Genomic DNA, 23,002 nt, shown 5'->3' on the forward strand with positions numbered 1-23,002 from the left:
GCGTGCCGGGCCCACGGCGGCGTGCCGGGCCCACGGCTCATTAGCTGGGCGGGGGATCAGGTTCTGCTGAGTTCCAAGTTTTGACGGGAATCACACAAATAAAGTTCCAATTGAAGGAAAAAGGGTCATCCGGGAAAATACAAACAGAGTAAGATAAAGAGATAACAGCTTTATTAATCAACCGGAGGGGAAATACCTTTGTTACAACAGCCCAGCAGCGGAGGAAAACACAGGACAAGATACAACACAAATACAAAGTTCTAGCCAAAAAGGGCTAAGTTCCAGTACATCACAGTATAATACGGTGTATTAATGCAAATGTGAACAAAGAGAAGTGACCCAGTGATGAAATATATATATATACACATATTTATAAAAGAAGTCGGCCAATCAGAACCCAGATAGCCAAGCCCTGAGGCTGTCAGGGAGCAGGCGGAGTCGGGGAATTCAGCGGTAGACCTGGGGCTGAACAACTCCCCTGGACGCACCGGTAGATCCAGTTTGCTCAGTGTTGTGTGGAGGACAACAGACTACGCAGGAGGCATTGGAGACACACGTAGATAGATACCCCAAAGAGAGATGAACCGCGGCCTTCTGGAGAGGTCGTAGTCCAAACTCTAACCTCTGAAGAGGTCGTAGTTCACCCTGTAACCTCTGCTCGCTCCTGGACTGACCCGCGTCCCTGCGAAACCCGACCCTGCAGCGAGACGATGCGTCACTGCGGAGGCTACGCCGTTCTGGCCTGGCTCATGGTGAGACCCACGCTGCACTCATCTGGCAACAACACCAACTTCTCTCTCCCTCTCATGTCTCTCTCTCTCTGTCTCTGTCTCTCTCCCTCTGTCTCTCTCTCTCTGTCTCTGTCTCTCTCTCTCTCTCTCTCTCTCTCTCTCTCTCTCTCTCTCTCTCTCTCTCTCTCTCTCTCTCTCTCTGTCTCTCTCTCTCTGTCTCTGTCTCTCTCTCTCTCTCTCTCTCTCTCTCTCTCTCTCTCTCTCTCTCTCTCTCTGTCTCTGTCTCTGTCTCTGTCTCTCTCCCTCTCTCTCTGTCTGTCTCTGTCTCTCTCTCCCTCTCTCTCTGTCTGTCTCTGTCTCTCTCCCTCTCTCTCTGTCTGTCTCTGTCTCTCTCTCCCTCTCTCTCTGTCTCTGTCTCTCTCTCCCTCTCTCTCTGTCTGTCTCTGTCTCTCTCCCTCCATCTCTGTCTCTCCCTCCTAACCTGTAAACAGTGTGGATTTACTCCCGTGAATTAGTTGTGGCTTTTATATGATGACAGTTTGATGCATCCGTTTGAAGAATAACTTAACTCTGTAGAACTTTAAGTAAACACAGCCAGCCACTTCTACCTTCTGGCAGTTATCACACACTTGTTAATACAATATGTACTCTTTGTAACCACAGATCATGGATATATTGCATACACACATGTCCTACTCTACACCGGTACCATCCGGTACACATGTTTCCGTCCCGTTGTTTATGTTAACTGTAGCGTGTGCTGCGTGTTCCCACCCAGCATTCCACTGTAGACCCTAACCTGCTGCGTGGGCAGGCTGACCTCTGACCTCTCTGCTCTCCCAGTGTGCTCTCCAGCCCCCAGCCTGGTCCTCCCCAGCCCCCAGGGGGGTCCGCAGCTCTGTGGCCTTCGTCTCGCCCCCGGGGGCCCCGGTCCAGGACTCTGTGGCCCTCCGGTCCCTCTGCACGGGGCCCTGCCGCCTCACGGTGCAGCTGCTGGTCTCCGGCTCCACCGGGGCCCCCCCGCTGATCCTCCAGACGACCTGGGCCCGGCCCGGGTCCCCCAGACCCCGCCGGACCCGGCTCCGACTGCCCCCCTCACTGGCCTTCAGACGGGGCTTCTACAACCGGCACGTGGTGGACGCCCGCGGAGGGGTCCTTCGCGCCTGGGTGGCGGGTCTGAACGACAGCTCAGAGTCGGGGTCGTATGCCGGCGCGGCGGTGAGGGCGACGGCGGTGCTGAGGGTCACGCCCCCCTCCCAGCGCCCTCCCAGACCCCCCACCGGCTGCCCCTCGTGGTCCGCTGCGCTGCTGTGGAGCACGGCCGTCACAACGCATCAGTGTCCGCAGGGGGCAGGTCGGACCGCACTCACACCGCCGCCACGCCTCTCGCACTGCGTCACTCCCTCTAGCACGCCGCCGCCACGCCTCTCGCACTGCGTCACTCCCTCTAGCACTGCGTCACTCCCTCTAGCACGGCCAGCGTCTCTCCGCCTCACACTGTCGTTGGTCTGACACTTAGAACGTCACCACAGCTCAGGAGAACGTCACCACAGCTCAGGAGAACGTCACCACAGCTCAGGAGAACGTCACCACAGCTCAGGAGAACGTCACCACAGCTCAGGAGAACGTCACCACAGCTCAGTAGAACGTCACCACAGCTCAGGAGAACGTCACCACAGCTCAGCAGAACGTCACCACAGCTCAGCAGAACGTCACCACAGCTCAGGAGAACGTCACCACAGCTCAGTAGAACATCACCACAGCTCAGGAGAACGTTACCACAGCTCAGGAGAACGTGGTGACGTTCTAACCCTAACCCTAACCCTAACCCTAACCCTAACCCTACAGCTCAGCAGAACGTCACCACAGCTCAGGAGAACGTCACCACAGCTCAGTAGAACATCACCACAGCTCAGGAGAACGTCACCACAGCTCAGTAGAACGTCACCACAGCTCAGGAGAACGTCACCACAGCTCAGGAGAACGTCACCACAGCTCAGGAGAACGTCACCACAGCTCAGGAGAACGTCACCACAGCTCAGGAGAACGTCACCACAGCTCAGGAGAACGTCACCACTGCTCAGTAGAACTTCACCACAGCTCAGGAGAACTTCACCACAGCTCAGGAGAACGTGGTGACGTTCTAACCCTAACCCTAACCCTAACCCTAACCCTAACCCTAACCCTACAGCTCAGCAGAACGTCACCACAGCTCAGGAGAACGTCACCACAGCTCAGTAGAACTTCACCACAGCTCAGGAGAACGTCACCACAGCTCAGGAGAACGTGGTGACGTTCTAACCCTAACCCTAACCCTAACCCTAACCCTAACCCTAACCCTACAGCTCAGCAGAACGTCACCACAGCTCAGGAGAACGTCACCACAGCTCAGTAGAACATCACCACAGCTCAGGAGAACGTCACTGCAGACAGTGAGAGAACCCAGCCCCTAGCACCATGCCGGGATGGAGAGAGCTTCACCAAATTAGGACAAAATTGTTCGGGCAGAAGTACCTTATCCTACACACATCTATGGTTAGAGTATATTGCTCTATGTCTATTGACATACATTGTGGTTCAAACCTTCCTGACCCAGAACCTTCAACTTCTAGAACCTTAAGTTCCTAGAACCTTTAGCTGTGAGTGGACCGACCTCACTCCTAGAACCATCAGCTCCTAGTACCTTTATCTTCTAGACCCTTTATCTCCCAGAACCTTGAGAGTGGATCCCCTCACTCCTAGACTATCCTGTGAGACGACCGATACAAACACTTTCTTGTTCTGTTATTTCCTTCTAAATGTCTCTCCTCTTGGGAGGAGGTGTAGTTCAACGTGTGACCGCGGAGCCCGGTGAGGCTGTGATGAGGAGCTATAAATGAACCTGACTGTGTTTGTGTGGAGGTGCAGGCGTGGAACACCTCCTCCGCTTCCCGGCGGCGAGCACCGGGGAGCGCTTCGGGGTGGTGAGGACGTTCCACCGCTTCCCCGCCGGAGTCCTGGAGGACCAGCGCCGCAACGCCATCTCACAGCCCAGGTTCTGGAACCTTCTTCTAGTCGGCCTTTAACCGTGTCTGGGTTGGCCCACAGTACAGTACAGTACAATACAGCACGGTACTGTACAGTAAAGTACAGTACATCACAGTACAGAACAGTACAGTACTGTACATCAGGCACTCTGCTTCCTTTAGCCAGTACCTTCATTTATATAACACACGTCGGGAATTTAAAGCAAGCACAGTAAAACATGTAAAAAATATTTTTTGGAATGTGAGGTTCCACTTTGCCCTCGGTGACTCGCTGACTCGTGTTCGTCAGAGCTTCCTCCTAACATCTCCTAATGAGGCGTGAGATCCACGGGTTCAGTCACAGACGCTGGTTCAGACGCCATCCAGCCTCAGTGTCCATCACCACGGAAAGACCGCTGAGCGTCGTTGTGTTCCCGGTTGTCAGGGTGACGGTGTCGGTGTGGGTCTTCCTCCTGGAGTGGTGTCGGTCCAAGCTGTGCGGCATCGTGCTCCACGTCAACAGAGAGCAGGAGTTTGACTCCCTGCTGATGATGCTGACCAACACAGGTGGGCGAGCATTGCAGTGGACTGGTGATGGGGGGAGGAAGCGTGGTGTGATGGGTGCTGGGTGCTGGGTGCTGCTGGGTGCTGGGTGCTGGGTGCTGGGTGCTGGGTGCTGGGTGCTGCTGGGTGCTGGGTGCTGGGTGCTGGGTGCTGGGTGCTGGGTGAAGGACCTGCTCTGGTTGAAGCGTGGTGTGATGGGTGCTGGGTGCTGGGTGCTGGGTGCTGGGTGCTGGGTGCTGGGTGCTGGGTGCTGCTGGGTGCTGGGTGCTGGGTGCTGGGTGCTGGGTGCTGGGTGCTGCTGGGTGCTGGGTGCTGGGTGCTGGGTGCTGCTGGGTGCTGGGTGCTGCTGGGTGCTGGGTGCTGGGTGCTGGGTGCTGCTGGGTGCTGGGTGCTGGGTGCTGGGTGCTGCTGGGTGCTGGGTGCTGGGTGCTGGGTGCTGCTGGGTGCTGGGTGCTGCTGGGTGCTGGGTGCTGCTGGGTGCTGGGTGCTGGGTGAAGGACCTGCTCTGGTTGAAGCGTGGTGTGACGGGTGCTGGGTGCTGCTGGGTGCTGGGTGCTGCTGGGTGCTGGGTGCTGGGTGCTGGGTGCTGGGTGCTGCTGGGTGCTGGGTGCTGCTGGGTGCTGGGGGAAGGACCTGCTCTGGTTGAAGCGTGGTGTGACGGGTGCTGGGTGCTGGGTGCTGCTGGGTGCTGGGTGCTGGGTGCTGCTGGGTGCTGGGTGCTGGGTGCTGGGTGCTGGGTGCTGGGTGCTGGGTGCTGGGTGCTGGGTGCTGGGGGTGCTGGGTGCTGGGTGCTGGGTGCTGGGTGCTGGGTGCTGGGTGCTGGGTGCTGCTGGGTGCTGGGTGCTGGGTGCTGGGTGCTGCTGGGTGCTGCTGGGTGCAGGACCTGCTCTGGTTGAAGCGTGGTGTGATGGGTGCTGGGTGCTGGGTGCTGGGTGCTGGGTGCTGCTGGGTGCTGGGTGCTGGGTGCTGGGTGCTGCTGGGTGCTGGGTGCTGCTGGGTGCTGGGTGCTGGGTGCTGGGTGCTGGGTGCTGGGTGCTGCTGGGTGCTGGGTGCTGGGTGCTGGGTGCTGCTGGGTGCTGGGTGCTGCTGGGTGCTGGGTGCTGGGTGCTGGGTGCTGCTGGGTGCTGCTGGGTGCTGGGTGCAGGACCTGCTCTGGTTGAAGCGTGGTGTGACTTCTATCCAGGGGGGCTGATGATTCAGAGCCGGTTGACCAGTGGTGAAGACAAGTCCTTCCAGGCTCACGCCTCGCTCCCCCTGCTGACGTGGATCAGGTTGGACTGCTCAGTTCACCAAGCCGAGGTACGCACACTCTGGGGTACACACACTCTGGGGTACACACTCTGAAGTACACACTCTGAGGTACACACACTCTGAGGTACACACACTCTGAGGTACACACTTTGAGGTACACACTCTGAGGTACACTCTCTGAGGTACACACTCTGAGGTACACTCTCTGAGGTACACACTCTGAGGTACACACTCTGAGGTACACACTCTGGGGTACACACTCTGGGGTACACACACTCTGAGGTACACACACTCTGAGGTACACACTCTGAAGTACACACTCTGAGGTACACTCTCTGAGGTACACACTCTGAGGTACACACTCTGAGGTACACACTCTGAGGTACACACTCTGGGGTACACACTCTGGGGTACACACTCTCTGAGGTACACACTCTGAGGTACACACTCTGAGGTACACACTCTGAGGTACACACTCTGGGGTACACACTCTGGGGTACACACACTCTGAGGTACACACACTCTGAGGTACACACTCTGAAGTACACACTCTGGGGTACACACTCTGAGGTACACACTCTGAGGTACACTCTCTGAGGTACACACTCTGATGTACACACACTCTGACCCTGTCACGGTCTCACCTCATCGCCTCTCACTTCCAGGTCAACCTGGAGATGTCTTGGAAGAACCACAGCCAGACACACACGTACAGGTGAGCGCGGAGGCTCTGTTGGTGCACAGCGCGTTACAGAAGATGATCAACGAGGAGGAGCAGTTTGGAGTACAACATGAAAGGCATCGTCTGCACGATTTGTCCTCTTCACAGGACACACCTCGCTAATAACTCACGGCTGTTTGTTTCTGTCCGACGTGTGGAAGGTTCACGAGCAACGTCCACTACGACGACACGGATGGCTACTTCGTGATGGGAGGAAGCCGCTACATGCGGGGAATCTACGGCTATTTCGGACCGGCCGTCGTCTATCGCCTCGGAACGACGAAGGTGGGCAGAGTAACACAAAGATGACCTTAATGCATCTAAATTCAGTTCAATTGTATTTGTGTAGCCCTTAATCACCGGTACGGTCTCAAAGGGCTTAACAGGCCGTGTGTTTAGGACCCCCCCCCCCCCCCCCCCCGACCCTAGCCCCCCAGAGGGCAAAAGACTCCCTTAATCAGCAAGGAAGAAATCTGGAAAAGTAACGCCAAGGGGAGGATCCCTCCGTCCATGGGCAGAAGTGCCATGGGTGCCATAATGGACATACATCATCCATTTAAAATGGGTGATGGGGTGCTTGCGGGTTAACCATTAGGAGAGTCCAGGCATCCAGTGGCAGTCACCGCCACACGCCAGAACAGACTGCATGATGAATGAATGAGAAGGGGAGGGCAGCGTGGACATGTAGCCGAGTGCTGATTAACGGGAACAAACACGCATGGTGCATGCCCCCTCTCCCACGGAGCTCCCAGGTTCCTCGAGTTCCCCTGCTCCTGTGTGGCCCGGGGTTCACGTCCGAGCGTTCCTACAGGTGGAGAATCCGCTGGGGAACACGCCGGAGAAGCTGGGCCGCGCCCACCACCGCTGTCAGCAGACCGCCACCTTCACGCACGCCTTCTCCCGGGCCGTGGCCCACGGGGACCCGCTGCTTCCCCGAGGTCAGAAGCTGTTCTACTGACGTAGCCAAGAAATCCTGGGAACAAACATGCTAACCATGATGTGTTGGGCGCAGCGAGGGAGAGTTATTTATGTCATATAGATGCCATCTTTACTTTGCTCCTCAGTACCTCAGGTACTGCTATAAGGATAGCTTGTAAGTAACGGAGTGACACAAGAATGAGACGTTATCTATTTTGACTCTGACTGACTAGAACCAGAACAATGTTACGAGTTACACTGAACAGGAGCGGTAGAGCTCCCCCTAAGGCACGGGAGTAGCAATTCGTACTGTCGACTATCCATTGCATGCATCACAATAACATATCAGACAGGATCCTTTTTTCAGGGTCCATTTCAAGTCAAAGAATCTCATGTTTGATCACGTTGTGCTGTTTGGTAATCGAAGATATAATCCCAGGTGTGTGTCGCCCCTACTACGAGACCTTGTGGAGGAGATCCCTCAGACCCAGATGTGACCAGACCTGGTCTTGGAGCTCCCAGCAGAACCTCAGGACTTTATTCCAGTTCCTGCAGAGGCGAGCAGAGGCCCCGATCTCAGGTAAGGAGTGAGTCTGAAGACCACCAGTGTTCCTGGGCGTGAGTCGGTGACGTCTGTCGTCTGTACTGCGATGTTGGCGATGGATTAAGGATGAACTCACAGGGAGGGGGTTTATGGGGACTGTATCCTCTCAGTGGGCCTGAGCTACTCCACACGTTAGATAATACCAACTTTATTAATCCTGGATTGGAAAACGACAAACACATCAAATGTTTCCATACACAGATAAAGAGTAGTAGCATTTTAAATGCTAGAATGCTATGTGATTAAAATGTTCAGTTACTAAGTGTCCCAGTGCTGTCCTGTGTACCCCTGTATCATCCAACATTAAGTTATTAACTACAACATGTGTTAACTTTGCTAGGACCCTGGGGCGAGAAGGAACTGGGGAACCAGCTGTTTGAGTACGTCACCAAGAGGATGTTCAGCGCGGACCACACCCGCCTCAGACTGTCTCCCGGCCTCAGCGCTCTGCTGCAGGCCTCCTGCTGCCTCGGCCACCCGCACGCTGCCCTCCTGGTGGCCACGGTCCACCTGGCCGGGCTGGGACGTCCTGTTGACCAGGAACAGGTAGAGAACACATAGACCTTTACATGTTCCTCCCAAACCTTTACATTGTACTACTCAACCCCACACATCCCCCTCAACCTTTAGATGGTCCCCCTAAACCTCACACTGTCCTCAGACCTGTTCCTTAACCTCACAGAGAGAGTTCACTGATATGTCCACGATTTATGAGATATCCCTGTGATCTTCAGTCCTCTCCCAGTCCTCTCCCAGCACCCTCCCAGTGCCCTCCCAGTGCTCTCCCAGTCCTCGCTCAGTGCCCTCCCAGTGGTCTCCAAGTTAACCCCCAGTGCCCTCCCAGTGCTCTCCCAGTGCCCTCCCAGTGCTCTCCCAGTCCTCTCCCAGTCCTCTCCCAGCACCCTCCCAGCGCCCTCCCAGTGCTTTCCCAGTCCTCGCTCAGTGCCCTCCCAGTGGTCTCCAAGTTAACCCCCAGTGCCCTCCCAGTGCTCTCCCAGTGCCCTCCCAGTGACCCCAGTGCGGTGTGGTTCCAGGGTCACGTGTACAGTCTGATGGGCGCGCTGGGGGACCACCGCCTGGCCCTCATGCACCTGGGCTACAAGCACAGCCAGGGCCTGGACGGCTTCCCCCGGGACCTGGAGGTAGCCTACAGCTGCTATGCTAACACGGCCACGCAGACCGTCTCCGATGACGAGCGACCCCACCAGGACCACGTGGGTGACAACCACCGCCTTCTGTCCATCCCCTCTTCTTTGAATGGTCCTCTTTCTTTCTTTCTTTCTTTGTCCTTTCATATTCTTCTTCCTTGCTATTCCTTGTGTGTTAGTTCTTCCTTCTTGCCGTTATTCCCGTGAGCAGTAGTAATAGAAGCACGGTGCTGGCCTCACTCTAACATCTCCCTGTGTCTCCTCTAAAGCAACACGTGGTGGAACACGTCTACCTGGACAACCAGGAGCAACTCCGGGCCGTGGAGCAGGGGGCCAGCGACATGCTCCACTTCCTGAGGATGAAGGCACGCAGCGGGGATGTGGAGTCCCAGGTACCTTCATCTACATCCAGGACGCCTTCATCCATAGCCACTGACATTCGCTACATCTGACAGAAGGACACTTGTGAGCTCACACCCTGAGTTCTGTGTTCAGGCAGAGGGAGCATATTTTTTACATTCAGGGCATTTAGCAGACGCTCTTATCATAATTTGTCAGAAGAAAGAGAAAAAACAATATATATCGTCGGTACAGTAAGGATGTTCATAGAACCAAGTGCCAAGCACTAACAATCACTAGGTTAACCCATTCCCCGTATACAACACAGAGAGCTAGGATAAGACGCTACACGATGCTAAGTACTATTTTGGATGACCCTCAAGATTCCAGGTTGCTGCTCACCTCTCTCTGCGCTTCTGTACTTTGACTGGTGGATACAGATGTGCATCACCTTGAGTTACAGATGTGTATTTCACACAGAACCCTTCGTTGTTCATGGTGCTTATTTCTTTGTTTCCTGAATGTATCGTGGCCGTTCGTCTCCCTGGGGGGCCCGTAGAGTCCCCCTCGTCCTCTGACCCGGGGTCTTGTGGGTCTCCTCGTCCCCAGAAGCAGCTTGCCTCCATGTCCTTCTGGGGGCAGAACGGCGTCACCAAGGACGTGGCGGGCGCCGTCAGGAGGTACAGGAAGATCGCCCTGCGCATGAAGGACGCTGGCGCCATCTACGACTACGCTATCCTGCTGATGAAGGTGGCGCCGAACGCAGACATCCTGCCGCACAACGCCGTCATCGCATATGCTTATACACACATACTGCCGCACAACGCCCCCGTTGCACACGCTTACACACACATACACACAGGGCCCACCTGCTCCTAACCGACCTAAGTATCTTAATTCACTGTTTGACTCTAAGGATAAAAGTGTCTGATAATGAAATGAATATTAACAACTAGATGTTCTTCCAGGGCCAGGGAGTCGAGAAGAACCAGACTGAATCTTTGAGGCTCCTGGAGAAAGCGATAGAAATGGTTGGTGGCTAGGAGCTGCACTCTGAACTCTGCTGTGTGACCTTCCTCTATCGAAGCCAGCATAACTCTGGTGTATCTCAGGAGTTACACTAGGGTTATACTGGTGTAACACTACTATAACCCTGGTGCATCTCTTATGTCACTCTGGTGTAACTCTGGTGTATCTCCGGTTTATCTCTGGTGTAACTTTAGTATAACTCTGGTGTATCTCACGTGTAACTCTGGTGTAACTCTAGTATAACTCTGGCGTAACTCTAGCATAACTCCGGTTTATCTCTAGTGTGACCATGGTGTAACTGCTGTATCTCTGGTGTAGCTCCGGTGTAACTGCTGTATCTGTGGTGTAACTCTGATGTAATTGCTGTATCTACTGTATAACTCTGGTGTAACTGCTGTATATCTGGTGTAACTGGTGTAACTTCTGTATCTCTGGCGTAACTCTGGTGTAACTCTGGTGTAACTGCAATATCTCTGGTGTAACTCATGTGTATCTCTGGTGTAACTCATTTGTATCTCTGGTGTATCTACGGTGTAACTGCTGTATCTCTGGTGTAACTGCTGTATCTCTGGTGTAACTCTGCTGTAACTCATGTGTAACTCTGGTGTTACTGCTGTATCTCTGTTGTAACTGCTGTATCTCTGGTGTCACTGCTGTATCTCTTGTGTAACTCTGCTGTAACTCATGTGTAACTCTGGTGTTACTGCTGTATCTCTGTTGTCACTGCTGTATCTCTGGTGTCTCTCTGGTGTATCTCTGGTGTCTCCCTGGTGTAAGTCTAGTATAACTCTGTTGTATCTACGGTGTAACCCTGGTATAACTGCTGTATCTCTGTCCCCCAGGGCTCGGTGGATGCGCTGAACGCAGTAGGCTGGTACTACGCCTCCGTCATGAAGAACGTCAGCGCGGCCATCGGTTACTTCCAGCGCGCCGCGCTCAACGGCAGCCGCGATGCCGTGCACAACCTGGGGGTGTACCACCTCAACGGACAGCACCCCGACGACCGGGGCAAGAACCAGGTCTGGACCGCCAGCAACCGCCATTCAGCCAACGTCTAGAGGGTCCCGCTAGAGACATGGCTCGGGATATTGACTGTGTCCCGATAGAGATAGGGCACGGGATATTGACAGTGTCCTGTTAGAGACAGGCTATGTCTGGGTCGGCTAAGCTCAGGAGGTAGAGTGGGTTGACTTACTCCCTGACTGCTCCCGAGCTGGCTGTCGCCCTACGTGTTGGACTCCGCCGGCGGTGTGTGAATGTGTGAATGTGTGTGTGAATTATAAGTATTTATAAGTGCATGTTAAAAGATGCTTTGGATAAAAGTGTCTGCTCAATGTAAATGTAGGCATACAGGATGTTGGGGGTTACAGGACATCAGGGCAGGATGCTATCATGACCCTGTCTCGTCCCTGCAGACCGCAGCCTTCAAGTGCTTCATGATTGCCTCACGGGCGGGGCATGCGGCGGCGTCCGTGAACGTGGCCTGGTACCTGGCCACGGGGACGCTAAGGGGCGTGGCCAGAGATGTGGAGCTCGCGGTGAGGTGAGCATCCTTCGCCGTGCGAAGATCTGTAAAGTAAGACGACGCTTGAATCATCCTGTTAGGGAAACGCGAAACAATGGAAAGACTTGGGTGGAAAAGGCTAAATAAAGGAATAAGATGCAAGATATGTACGTGTAGCATGTGGTTCAAACCCCACCTGAACCAGCAATGTAGCCAGAGAACCGCATTCCGGTTTTACGGCTGCCGTTACCAGGGTAACGTGGTAACCTACAGTATGTAAGTACCACTTAGGTGGGCCTCCGGGACAGGCTCCTCTGCCTCGGTATGCGTGGCTTCATGCCTCACGTCGGCCCCGCGGGGGTCCCGTCTGCAGGCTGCTGCGTGCCGACCGCGGACCCCCCCCGGGGCCAGACACTAGAACACGCTCTTTGTCAAGTGTGTCGAGCGTCTTGCCACACCTCCGGCGGGCTGTAAACAGCGTGCAGCCACGCCCCAGCTGTCTGCAGGCCGTGTAGGGCGTGTCCCGTCTGGGCGGCCTGAGGCTCATGCTCCGCCCCTCCCTGTGCTGCAGGAAGCTGAAGACGCTGTCGGAGAGGAACGGACACCTCGGCCACACGCTGAAGACGGCCCTAAGGGCCTACCTCCTGGGCTCCCGGTAAGAAGCCCTCATTTACAGAGAGGCCCCCCCCCCCCCCCCCGGGCTCCTCTCACTGTGTCTCCCCCCCCCTCCCCCCTCAGTGCTCCTCTCCCCCCCTCCCCCCCAGTGCTCCTCTCACTGTGCCTCTCCCCCTCTCCCCCCCTCCCCCCCCGGGCTCCTCTCACTGTGTCTCCCCCCCCTCCCCCCCAGTGCTCCTCTCACTGTGCCTCTCCCCCCTCCCCCCTCAGTGCTCCTCTCCCCCCCCCCCCCCCCGGGCTCCTCTCACTGTGTCTCCCCCCCCTCCCCCCTCAGTGCTCCTCTCCCCCCCTCCCCCCCAGTGCTCCTCTCACTGTGCCTCTCCCCCCTCTCCCCCCCTCCCCCCCCGGGCTCCTCTCACTGTGCCTCTCCCCCCTCTCCTCCCTCAGTGCTCCTCTCACTGTGCCTCTCCCCCCTCTCCCCCCCTCCCCCCCCGGGCTCCTCTCACTGTGTCTCCCCCCCCTCCCCCCTCAGTGCTCCACTCCCCCCCCTCCCCCCCAGTGCTCCTCTCACTGTGCCTCTCCCCCCTCTCCCCCCCCTCCCCCCCCGGGCTCCTCTCACTGTGTCTCCCCCCCTCTCCTCCCTCAGTGCTCCTCTCACTGTGCCTCTCCCCCCCTCCCCCCTCAGTGCTCCTCTCACTGTGTCTCCCCCCCTCCCCCCTCAGTGCTCCTCTCACTGTGTCTCCCCCCTCTCCCCCCCAGTGCTCCTCTCACTGTGTCTCCCCCCTCTCCCCCCCAGGGCTGAGGCTCTCGTGGGTTACCTCCTGTGTGCTGAGACCGGGCTGGGATTGGCCCAGGCCAACTCCGCCCACCTCTGTGAGGTATGGACGAGATGAGTCCACCGTATCGATTTATCCACGTTTAATATTTAAATAAGGATATAAAGGATACTTCTCTTTGTTTTTTACTTTGCACACAAACCTTATATATTGTGAACTACTGGGACTGGGCCACTTTGTAATTTAATGTTTGTTCTGTTTGTCCTTACTTTAGCATTAACTTTAACAGCTATTTCTGTTTTTCTAATTTGTGTTTTTATTGTATTGTATCTCATCCTGTATCTGAACATCTCTTCTCTGGGTTCCAGGAGCTGCAGTTCACCCCAGAGTGCCGGTGGAGATACACAAACTACTCAGTGTTGAACTACGACCCCCCTCCCTCAGGTAGGTCCCTGAGGACCACACTCTACGCTCTGTTGTTCCTGTATTATTGGATGGAACAACGATGGAGGCCTGGGACTCTGGTGGCTAATCCAGCATACAAACAGCTAGCTTTAGCCTGTCTGAACTAGCTCCCTGCGCTATTGCCTTAGCTCAACTAAAATAGCTTCCAATGATGATTGTTTTAGCTCTTCTGACTAGCATAGATCTTATGTTTTAGCACGATTCAACTAGCATTCCTTGCTATGTTTTACCACCAGTGAACTAACATACTTGTTTCAGCTCTCTTTTGGGTTTTAGCTCTGTTAAACTAGGATCCTCTGTTTTAGTTCTACTGCACTAGCTCCCTGTGCTATAGCCCAATAGCTCCCTGCGCTATCGTTTTAGCACTAGCTTCCTGTTCTACGATTGCAGGTCTGCTGAAAATGGGAGATTACTTCTACTCTACCTCTGCGGACGCCGGCGGCACGGAGTCCTCGACTCTGATTGGCCAGGCCGTATCCATGTACAGCCGGGCCGCTTCGGCGGGAAGTCCTCAGGTAACACCATAATCTCCCGTTGACGCGGCAACCATAACCCCAATTAACCTTCCGGCGGCTTAGTGGGACACACTGGGAAAACAAACAGAATTATAGTTTTATTCTCCAGACCAGGTTTAACACAAAGCCGCGTGGAGTTCTGGGCTCTGATGTGTTGATGGTCTCGGTCTCCAGGGGTGCTTCAGCCTGGCGGCACTGGCTCTGGACGGACACGCTCTGCCCGCTGGCGTCCTGCGGCAGTTCAACGTCCCCGCTCACCATCACCCGGACGTTCTGCTGGAGAAGATCCTGCTCAGGTAACCCCTTCACCATGGGAGGGAAGGAATGACGGAGCTGTTTCTCATGTGGATCTTGTACAGTCAAACCCCTGCCTGCTCCTTAATGACCTGTCTCTGTACTGTCTAACCCCTACCTGCTCCTTAATGACCTGTCTCTGTACTGTTTAACCCCTACCTGCTCCTTAATGACCTGTCTACTGTCTAACCCCTACCTGCTCCTTAACGACCTGTCTCTGTACTGTCTAACCCCTACCTGCTCCTTAATGACCTGTCTCTGTACTGTGTAACCCCTACCTGCTCCTTAATGACCTGTCTCTGTACTGTACTGTCTAACCCCTACCTGCTCCTTAATGACCTGCCTCTGTACTGTCTAACCCCTACCTGCTCCTTAATGACCTGTCTCTGTACTGTCTCACCCCTACCTGCTCCTTAATGACCTGTCTACTGTCTAACCCCTACCTGCTCCTTAATGACCTGTCTCTGTACTGTCTAACCCTTACCTGCTCCTTAATGACCTGTCTACTGTCTAACCCCTACCTGCTCCTTAATGATCGGTCTCTGTGCTGTCTAGCCCCTACCTGCTCCTTAATGACCTGTCTCTGTACTGTCTAACCCCTACCTGCTCCTTAATGACCTGTCTACTGTCTAACCCCTACCTGCTCCTTAATGACCTGCCTCTGTACTGTCTAACCCCTACCTGCTCCTTAATGACCTGTCTCTGTACTGTCTCACCCCTACCTGCTCCTTAATGACCTGTCTACTGTCTAACCCCTACCTGCTCCTTAATGACCTGTCTCTGTACTGTCTAACCCTTACCTGCTCCTTAATGACCTGTCTACTGTCTAACCCCTACCTGCTCCTTAATGATCGGTCTCTGTGCTGTCTAGCCCCTACCTGCTCCTTAATGACCTGTCTCTGTACTGTCTAACCCCTACCTGCTCCTTAATGACCTGTCTACTGTCTAACCCCTACCTGCTCCTTAATGACCTGTCTCTGTACTGTCTAACCCCTATCTGCTGCTTAATGACCTGTCTATGTACTGTCTAAACCCCTACCTGCTCCTTAAGGATCGGTCTCTGTACTGTCTAACCCCTACCTGCTCCTTAATGACCTGTCTACTGTCTAACCCCTACCTGCTCCTTAATGACCTGTCTCTGTACTGTCTAACCCCTACCTGCTCCTTAATGACCTGTCTCTGTACTGTCCAACCCCTACCTGCTCCTCAATGATCTGTCTCTGTACTGTCTAACCCCTACCTGCTCCTTAATGACCTGTCTCTGTACTGTCTAACCCCTACCTGCTCCTTAATGACCTGTCTGTGTACTGTCTAACCCCTACCTGCTCCTTAATGACCTGTCTCTGCACTGTCTAACCCCTACCTGCTCCTTAATGACCTGTCTCTGTACTGTCTAACCCCTACCTGATCCTTAAGGACCTCTCTGTACTGTCTAACCCCTACCTGCTCCTTAATGACCTGTCTCTGTACTGTCTAACCCCTACCTGCTCCTTAATGACCTGTCTCTGTACTGTCTAACCCCTACCTGCTCCTTAATGACCTGTCTCTGTACTGTCTAACCCCTACCTGCTCCTTAATGACCTGTCTCTGTACTGTCTAACACCTACCTGCTCCTTAATGACCTGTCTCTGTACTGTCTAACCCCTACCTGCTCCTTAAAGACCTGTCTCTTTACTGTCTAACCCCTACCTGCTCCTTAATGACCTGTCTCTGTACTGTCTAACCCCTATCTGCTGCTTAATGACCTGTCTATGTACTGTCTAACCCCTACCTGCTCCTTAAGGATCGGTCTCTGTACTGTCTAACCCCTACCTGCTCCTTAATGACCTGTCTACTGTCTAACCCCTACCTGCTCCTTAATGACCTGTCTCTGTACTGTCTAACCCCTACCTGCTCCTTAATGACCTGTCTCTGTACTGTCCAACCCCTACCTGCTCCTCAATGATCTGTCTCTGTACTGTCTAACCCCTACCTGCTCCTTAATGACCTGTCTCTGTACTGTCTAACCCCTACCTGCTCCTTAATGACCTGTCTGTGTACTGTCTAACCCCTACCTGCTCCTTAATGACCTGTCTCTGCACTGTCTAACCCCTACCTGCTCCTTAATGACCTGTCTCTGTACTGTCTAACCCCTACCTGATCCTTAAGGACCTCTCTGTACTGTCTAACCCCTACCTGCTCCTTAATGACCTGTCTCTGTACTGTCTAACCCCTACCTGCTCCTTAATGACCTGTCTCTGTACTGTCTAACCCCTACCTGCTCCTTAATGACCTGTCTCTGTACTGTCTAACCCCTTCCTGCTCCTTAATGACCTGTCTCTGTACTGTCTAACCCCTACCTGCTCCTCAATGACCTGTCTCTGTACTGTCTAACCCCTACCTGCTCCTTAATGACCTGTCTCTGTACTGTCTAACCCCTACCTGCTCCTTAATGACCTGTCTCTGTACTGTCTAACCCCTACCTGCTCCTTAATGACCTGTCTCTGTACTGTCTAACCCCTACCGGCTCCTTAATGACCTGTCTCTGTACTGTCTAACCCCTACCTGCTCCTTAATGACCTGTCTCTGTACTGTCTAACCCCTACCTGCTCCTTAATGACCTGTCTCTGTACTGTCTAACCCCTACCTGCTCCTTAATGACCTGTCTCTGTACTGTCTACCCCCTACCTGCTCCTTAATGACCTGTCTCTGTACTGTCTAACCCCTACCTGCTCCTTAATGACCTGTCTCTGTACTGTCTAACCCCTACCTGCTCCTTAATGACCTGTCTCTGTACTGTCTAACCCCTACCTGCTCCTTAATGACCTGTCTCTGTACTGTCTAACCCCTACCTGCTCCTTAATGACCTGTCTCTGTACTGTCTACCCCCTACCTGCTCCTTAATGACCTGTCTCTGTACTGTCTAACCCCTACCTGCTCCTTAATGACCTGTCTCTGTACTGTCTAACCCCTACCTGCTCCTTAATGACCTGTCTCTGTACTGTCTAACCCCTACCTGCTCCTCAATGACCTGTCTCTGTACTGTCTAACCCCGGGTGTGGTGGTGGTCCGCAGGTGTGTGGAGATGGAGGCTGAGGGCACCCTGACTCCTTGTTCTCTGGCTCTGATGAGGCTGCGGGTCCAGCAGGCCTGGAGGAGGATGGCTCAGAACCCGGCCACCATCTGTCTGGTAGGAACCGCCCTCCTGCTCTCCTACAGTCCCCTCAGCACCATGAGTGGAGAGGAGAGGAGATAATGTATCCTGTAATAATACATGATGTAGGAGTACATAAGGGCAGTGAACATCTACATGGAGAATCGTTAGAACCTGGTGAGGAGATGAAGGAGCGGAACCAGTTAGAACCTGATGAGGAGATGAAGGAGAGGAACCAGTTAGAACCTGGTGAGGAGATGAAGGAGCGGAACCAGTTAGAACCTGATGAGGAGATGAAGGAGAGGAACCAGTTAGAACCTGATGAGGAGATGAAGGAGAGGAACCAGTTAGAACCTGATGAGGAGATGAAGGAGAGGAACCAGTTAGAACCTGATGAGGAGATGAAGGAGAGGAACCAGTTAGAACCTGAGGAGGAGATGAAGGAGAGGAACCAGTTAGAACCTGAGGAGGAGATGAAGGAGAGGAACCAGTTAGAACCTGATGAGGAGATGAAGGAGAGGAACCAGTCAGAACCTGATGAGGAGATGAAGGAGAGGAACCAGTTGGAACCTGATGAGGAGATGAAGGAGAGGAACCAGTTAGAACCTGATGAGGAGATGAAGGAGAGGAACCAGTTAGAACCTGATGAGGAGATGAAGGAGAGGAACCAGTTAGAACCTGATGAGGAGATGAAGGAGAGGAACCAGTTAGAACCTGATGAGGAGATGAAGGAGAGGAACCAGTCAGAACCTGATGAGGAGATGAAGGAGAGGAACCAGTTAGAACCTGGTGAGGAGATGAAGGAGAGGAACCAGTTAGAACCTGATGAGGAGATGAAGGAGAGGAACCAGTTAGAACCTGATGAGGAGATGAAGGAGAGGAACCAGTTAGAACCTGGTGAGGAGATGAAGGAGAGGAACCAGTTAGAACCTGGTGAGGAGATGAAGGAGAGGAACCAGTTAGAACCTGATGAGGAGATGAAGGAGAGGAACCAGTTAGAACCTGGTGAGGAGATGAAGGAGAGGAACCAGTTAGAACCTGATGAGGAGATGAAGGAGAGGAACCAGTTAGAACCTGATGAGGAGATGAAGGAGAGGAACCCGTTAGAACCTGGTGAGGAGATGAAGGAGAGGAACCAGTTCGAACCTGATGAAGGGATGCGCGGGGCTGAAGTCCTCTTCTGTGTTTGTTTCCAGACGTACGCGGCACTCCTCAGCCTCGCGGCGGTTGCCATTGTGATGCCGTTCCAGGCGGTCTTCGGTGAGTCCCTGGTTACTAACACACAGTGGTAATCTACGACCGTCCTATCTGACGGCCTGGAGCAGGTCTCCAGAGCCTGAGTCAGTACTCCCCACGGCCACCAGGGGGCGGGATGTCCCAGGGTATGGAGCAGAGCTCCCAGCCTCCAGCTGGGCTGAGATCCTGCCTTAAAGGGGTGCTGTTACGCCACCAGCTGTGGGTCTGGACATGCCGTTTGAAACTCCGCCTCTCCTCTAGTGACAAGGGGGCGTGTCCACCTAGATCAGGGGTGTCAAACTCATTTTGGTTCAGGGGCAACATACAGCCCATGTGATCTCAACTGGGCCGGACCAGTAAAATAATGGCAAAATAACCTACGTCAACTCCAAATCTTTAGCTTTGTTTTTCAGTACTATGCTTTATCATTCAGCCTACATTTGTAGCCTACATAATCATGGATCACAAGGATATATATTAGCACAACACATTTATTCACAGATAGGTTAATGGGATTGAAATAAAATGCATTTCACATTCATTAAAAACTGGTTTATTTTTATAGAGTTGAGTGAATACATTTTTACATCTGAACACCTGAACCAACTCGCCACACTAAACAAACTCAAGTGGGAGCTATGAAGAAAGCTATCATACTGCCTTGAAAATGTAAATGTACACATGTAAATAAAATAAACAAACATAAAAGTTATAGCAGTGCATGAGCAATGAGATTAGGCATCATCAGATCAAACTGTTTTGTAGGCTATTGAAGCTGAGAATGATATACAGCACAATATTCATTGTCTATTAACATGAAACCTCAGTAAACTTATTTTCAAAAATCTGTATTCATCAGGATGCAAACATTTCTGAAAGAGCATCAAAAGAATTAAGCCCAGGCCTACTTGCTGATTTTTTTTCTCACTGCAGTCTATTTGCTGCTGCTGGCTCCTGAAACTTGGCATCTTTTAGCCTTTATGAGTGCATCTATATAAGGTGTTAAATCCTGAGTAGCAGCACATTTCACAATATCATTCAAGTGTGTGTTTGTTAACCTTGAGCGGTGCTTTGTTTTATTTAGTTTCAGTACAGAGAACACCTGTTCAAAAAGATAGGTTGTCCCCAACATGGATAAAACCTTTGCAGCCAGGGATGTTAATTTGGGGTACCCTGGCAAGAGATATTGATAAAATATGTCCAAGCCCACCGACGCAAATTTCCCCTTTTTATTGGTATTACACTGCAAGTCAATTATCTCGAGTTGGATGTCATCTGGCATGTCAGAAGGCTTGAGTGTAAATGGCGGGCGATAAACAGCAAATTCCTTCTCTAGTTCACAAGACCTGAAACCTCCACTCGAACTGCTGCAGCAATCCTGTTATCTTGTCTTTGTATTGATCCATATCAGCATTACGTCCGGTCGCACGCACAGCGGTTAGAAATGGGAAATGTGTCACTGCTAGATAGCTGCGTCTCCCAGAGTGACAGTTTTAACTTGAATGCGCGTATGCTGTTGTTATACTGAGTGACAATTTTTTTGCGGCCATAAGATTATTCAGGTGCTGTGTAATATCCACCATAAAGGCAAGATCCTGCACCCACTGTGGGCATTCAAGTTCCTTCACTGGGCTACCCATTTTCTCCATGAACTGTCCAATATCCTCTCGTAGCAAATCGCTTGAGCACGGCACCTCGGCTTCACCACTGTACTTCAGTGTGGTATGGTAGGCCAGCCTGAATGGAATGTCAAAAGTGTCAAACTGATGAAATTTACAGTTTTTACAACCACACTCATAACATGATCAATTTTTTGTGTTTTGCAACGCAACGTTTCTTGATGCAAAATACAGTGAAATGCCCAAAAATCTTGTCCCCCATTTGCGGTCTGTACTTTCTCTCGGGATTTTGTCGCAACACCTGCCTTTCTCCTGACCATTGATGGTGCGCCATCTGTAGCAGGGCTGACGGCACGGGACCAGTCCACTCCGACCTCGTCCAGCTATCCAACGAGAGAGCTGAATATGTCATCCGCTGTTGAAGTGTCCTTCATAGGCACCAATCAAGGAACTCCTCGGTGATTGTCAAAGTCTCATCAACACCCCGAATAAATATGGCCATTTGAGCAATATCTGTTATATCAGTGCTCTCATCAATTGCACCCGAAAAAGCAATAAATGACTTGATTTTGTCATTCATTTGGCTGCCCAAGTCTCCTGAGAGCTCTGTTACCCTATACCTAGTGTTCTTCGACAGACTAATGCTGGCAAAGTCAGATCGCTTTTCAGGGAACACGACTTCTGCAGCCTTCAGCATGCATGTTGTCACAAACTCACCATCAGAAAATGGCTTGGATGCTTGCACTATCTCGTGAGTAATAAAGTAACTGACTTTCACTGCTGTATCACTGACCTCGCGGCAAAGTAAAAGTAGACTGCAGTTTCTTCAGACCAGCTAACAATTAGTCTACAGTATGTCCTTTCAAATGATGATATTTTTCTTTATGATGATCTCATAGTGGCGCCGAATATTATATTCTTTGAGCACGGAAAGCTCTGCACTCTGTGTTCACTTTTCGTCTTTTTGAGAAAGACATTTTGGTAATGCTCACCCTTGATAACTTCTTATTTGTGGTGAAACAAGGACAAGTTCGGAATTCCTTCGTTTTTTTATTTTGGCTGCCCCATAGCGGCTGGAGTGAGCATTTTGGTTATTTCTTTAGAAAATCTCAAGTCATCACAGGAATGGGCTAGACTTATTTTTTTTTTGACATACTCAGAAATGTATGCTCTACAAGTCGCGGGCCTAATCCGGCCCGCGGGCCGTATGTTTGACACCCCTGACTTAGATGTATGATGGATAGATGGGCAACGTTTGCTACAATCCTCTGCTTGGGCTCGTGGACTTATCCATCAAGCGTACATCTAGGTGGACACGCCCACTTGTGATGTCACTAAAACACTAGCCCAGCGGACTAGCTATCCCACCGGACTAGCTAGCCCAGCGGACTAGCTATCCCACCGGACTAGTTAGATCAACGGACTAGCTATCTCACCGGACTAGTTAGATCAACGGACTAGCTATCCTATCGACTAGCTAGCCCACCGGACTAGCTAGCCCAGTGAACTATGTTGACCCTGTGATTATGTCGCCCTACAGATGGCGGCGTTGCGAGACCACAGGCGAGGGGGAGGAGCCAGGGGGGACCCCGGCACCATGACCTCACAGTCCCCGCCCCCGACGGGACCCCCAGAGCGGGACGCGCCCCGGGGCCCCGGCCACTGCCCAGTGCCCCCCCGCCGCTGCAGAGGGCAGCGGAGGCGGTGGTCAGCGTGTCGGGGGCGTTGCTGTGTGCCTACGTCACCTCCCTGCTGTTCCACGTCCTCTGAGCCTCCGTCAGCACCGTCAGGACATCATCAGGACACCCCCTGAGACCCCACACACCGGGGGGTCTCCCGTGCCCTGAGTCACCTTAACGCATGGGGGGGGGGAGACGATTTGTAATAAAGAATTATATATCTGCTCTTTCTTTCCTTTGTGGCGCCTGGTGGTTTCCTCCTGGTCAGCAGGACGTGAAGGATCTAGGAAGCAAGGAGCTAGGGAGCAAGAAAGATGGGGGAAGATACAAGTATAGTTGCTCAAGGGGAATGGGTTAACCTAGTGATTGTTAGTGCTTGGCACTTGGTTCTATGAACATCCTCACTGTACCGACAGCAATATATAGTAGTTTCTCTTTCTTCTGACTAATGTACTTATTGTAAGTCGCTTTGGTTAAAGCGTCTGCTGAAGGCCCTGAAGGTAGATGTAAATGGTGGACACTGAGTCAGCCAACGTGTGAGAGCAGGGATCGCTTCATTGCTTAGCAGGAACCTCTCTGTTTGACCGTGTAGCCGGCTCCACGCAGTGCTGGGATGGTTAGACCACCACACTAGCTACTAGCTAGCCACTAGCAACTAGCTACCGGGCTAGCTAGTGGGCGATGGACTGGACGCCGGGGGGTTTGTGTCCTAATAGATCACCTATCCCGACGGGGCCCTGCTCTCCCTATCAGCCGCACACAGGGAGATTAGAGCGGAACGCCACGGACAATACGGCTGCTTCAGCAAGACTTCACCAAGGCCATCACTGCCCCATAGCTCCCTCTCTCTCTCGCC

The 23,002-nt window shown here is 52.9% G+C and overlaps 1 protein-coding gene across 1 annotated transcript; it reads left to right on the top strand.

Moving 5' to 3' along the window:
* Nucleotides 1-523: 523 nt before the first annotated feature.
* On the top strand, nt 524-22,366 carry LOC130393328 (protein sel-1 homolog 3-like). The gene is made up of 24 exons (XM_056603988.1): nt 524-752; nt 1,575-2,085; nt 3,639-3,765; nt 4,182-4,303; nt 5,484-5,599; nt 6,217-6,266; nt 6,434-6,557; nt 7,084-7,210; nt 7,630-7,770; nt 8,135-8,340; nt 8,829-9,008; nt 9,212-9,334; nt 9,891-10,031; nt 10,250-10,312; nt 11,153-11,329; nt 11,726-11,853; nt 12,386-12,469; nt 13,226-13,307; nt 13,574-13,649; nt 14,061-14,185; nt 14,360-14,481; nt 17,534-17,648; nt 18,809-18,872; nt 22,008-22,366. The coding sequence occupies exons 1-24, from the start codon at nt 711-713 to the stop codon at nt 22,235-22,237; spliced, it is 3,276 nt and encodes a 1,091-aa protein (XP_056459963.1). The 5' UTR covers nt 524-710; the 3' UTR covers nt 22,238-22,366.
* Nucleotides 22,367-23,002: the final 636 nt, after the last annotated feature.

Source organism: Gadus chalcogrammus, chromosome 12, assembly GCF_026213295.1.
Source record: "Gadus chalcogrammus isolate NIFS_2021 chromosome 12, NIFS_Gcha_1.0, whole genome shotgun sequence".
Lineage (NCBI taxonomy): Eukaryota > Metazoa > Chordata > Actinopteri > Gadiformes > Gadidae > Gadus > Gadus chalcogrammus.

Bases quoted from the DNA above. Each gene is read 5' to 3' on its own strand.
- LOC130393328 (XM_056603988.1), top strand. From the start codon at position 711: ATGCGTCACTGCGGAGGCTACGCCGTTCTGGCCTGGCTCATG. The intron at 11,330-11,725 runs GTCTGGACCGCC...TCGTCCCTGCAG, and splicing joins ACGACCGGGGCAAGAACCAG to ACCGCAGCCTTCAAGTGCTT. The intron at 13,650-14,060 runs GTAGGTCCCTGA...CTACGATTGCAG, and splicing joins CTACGACCCCCCTCCCTCAG to GTCTGCTGAAAATGGGAGAT.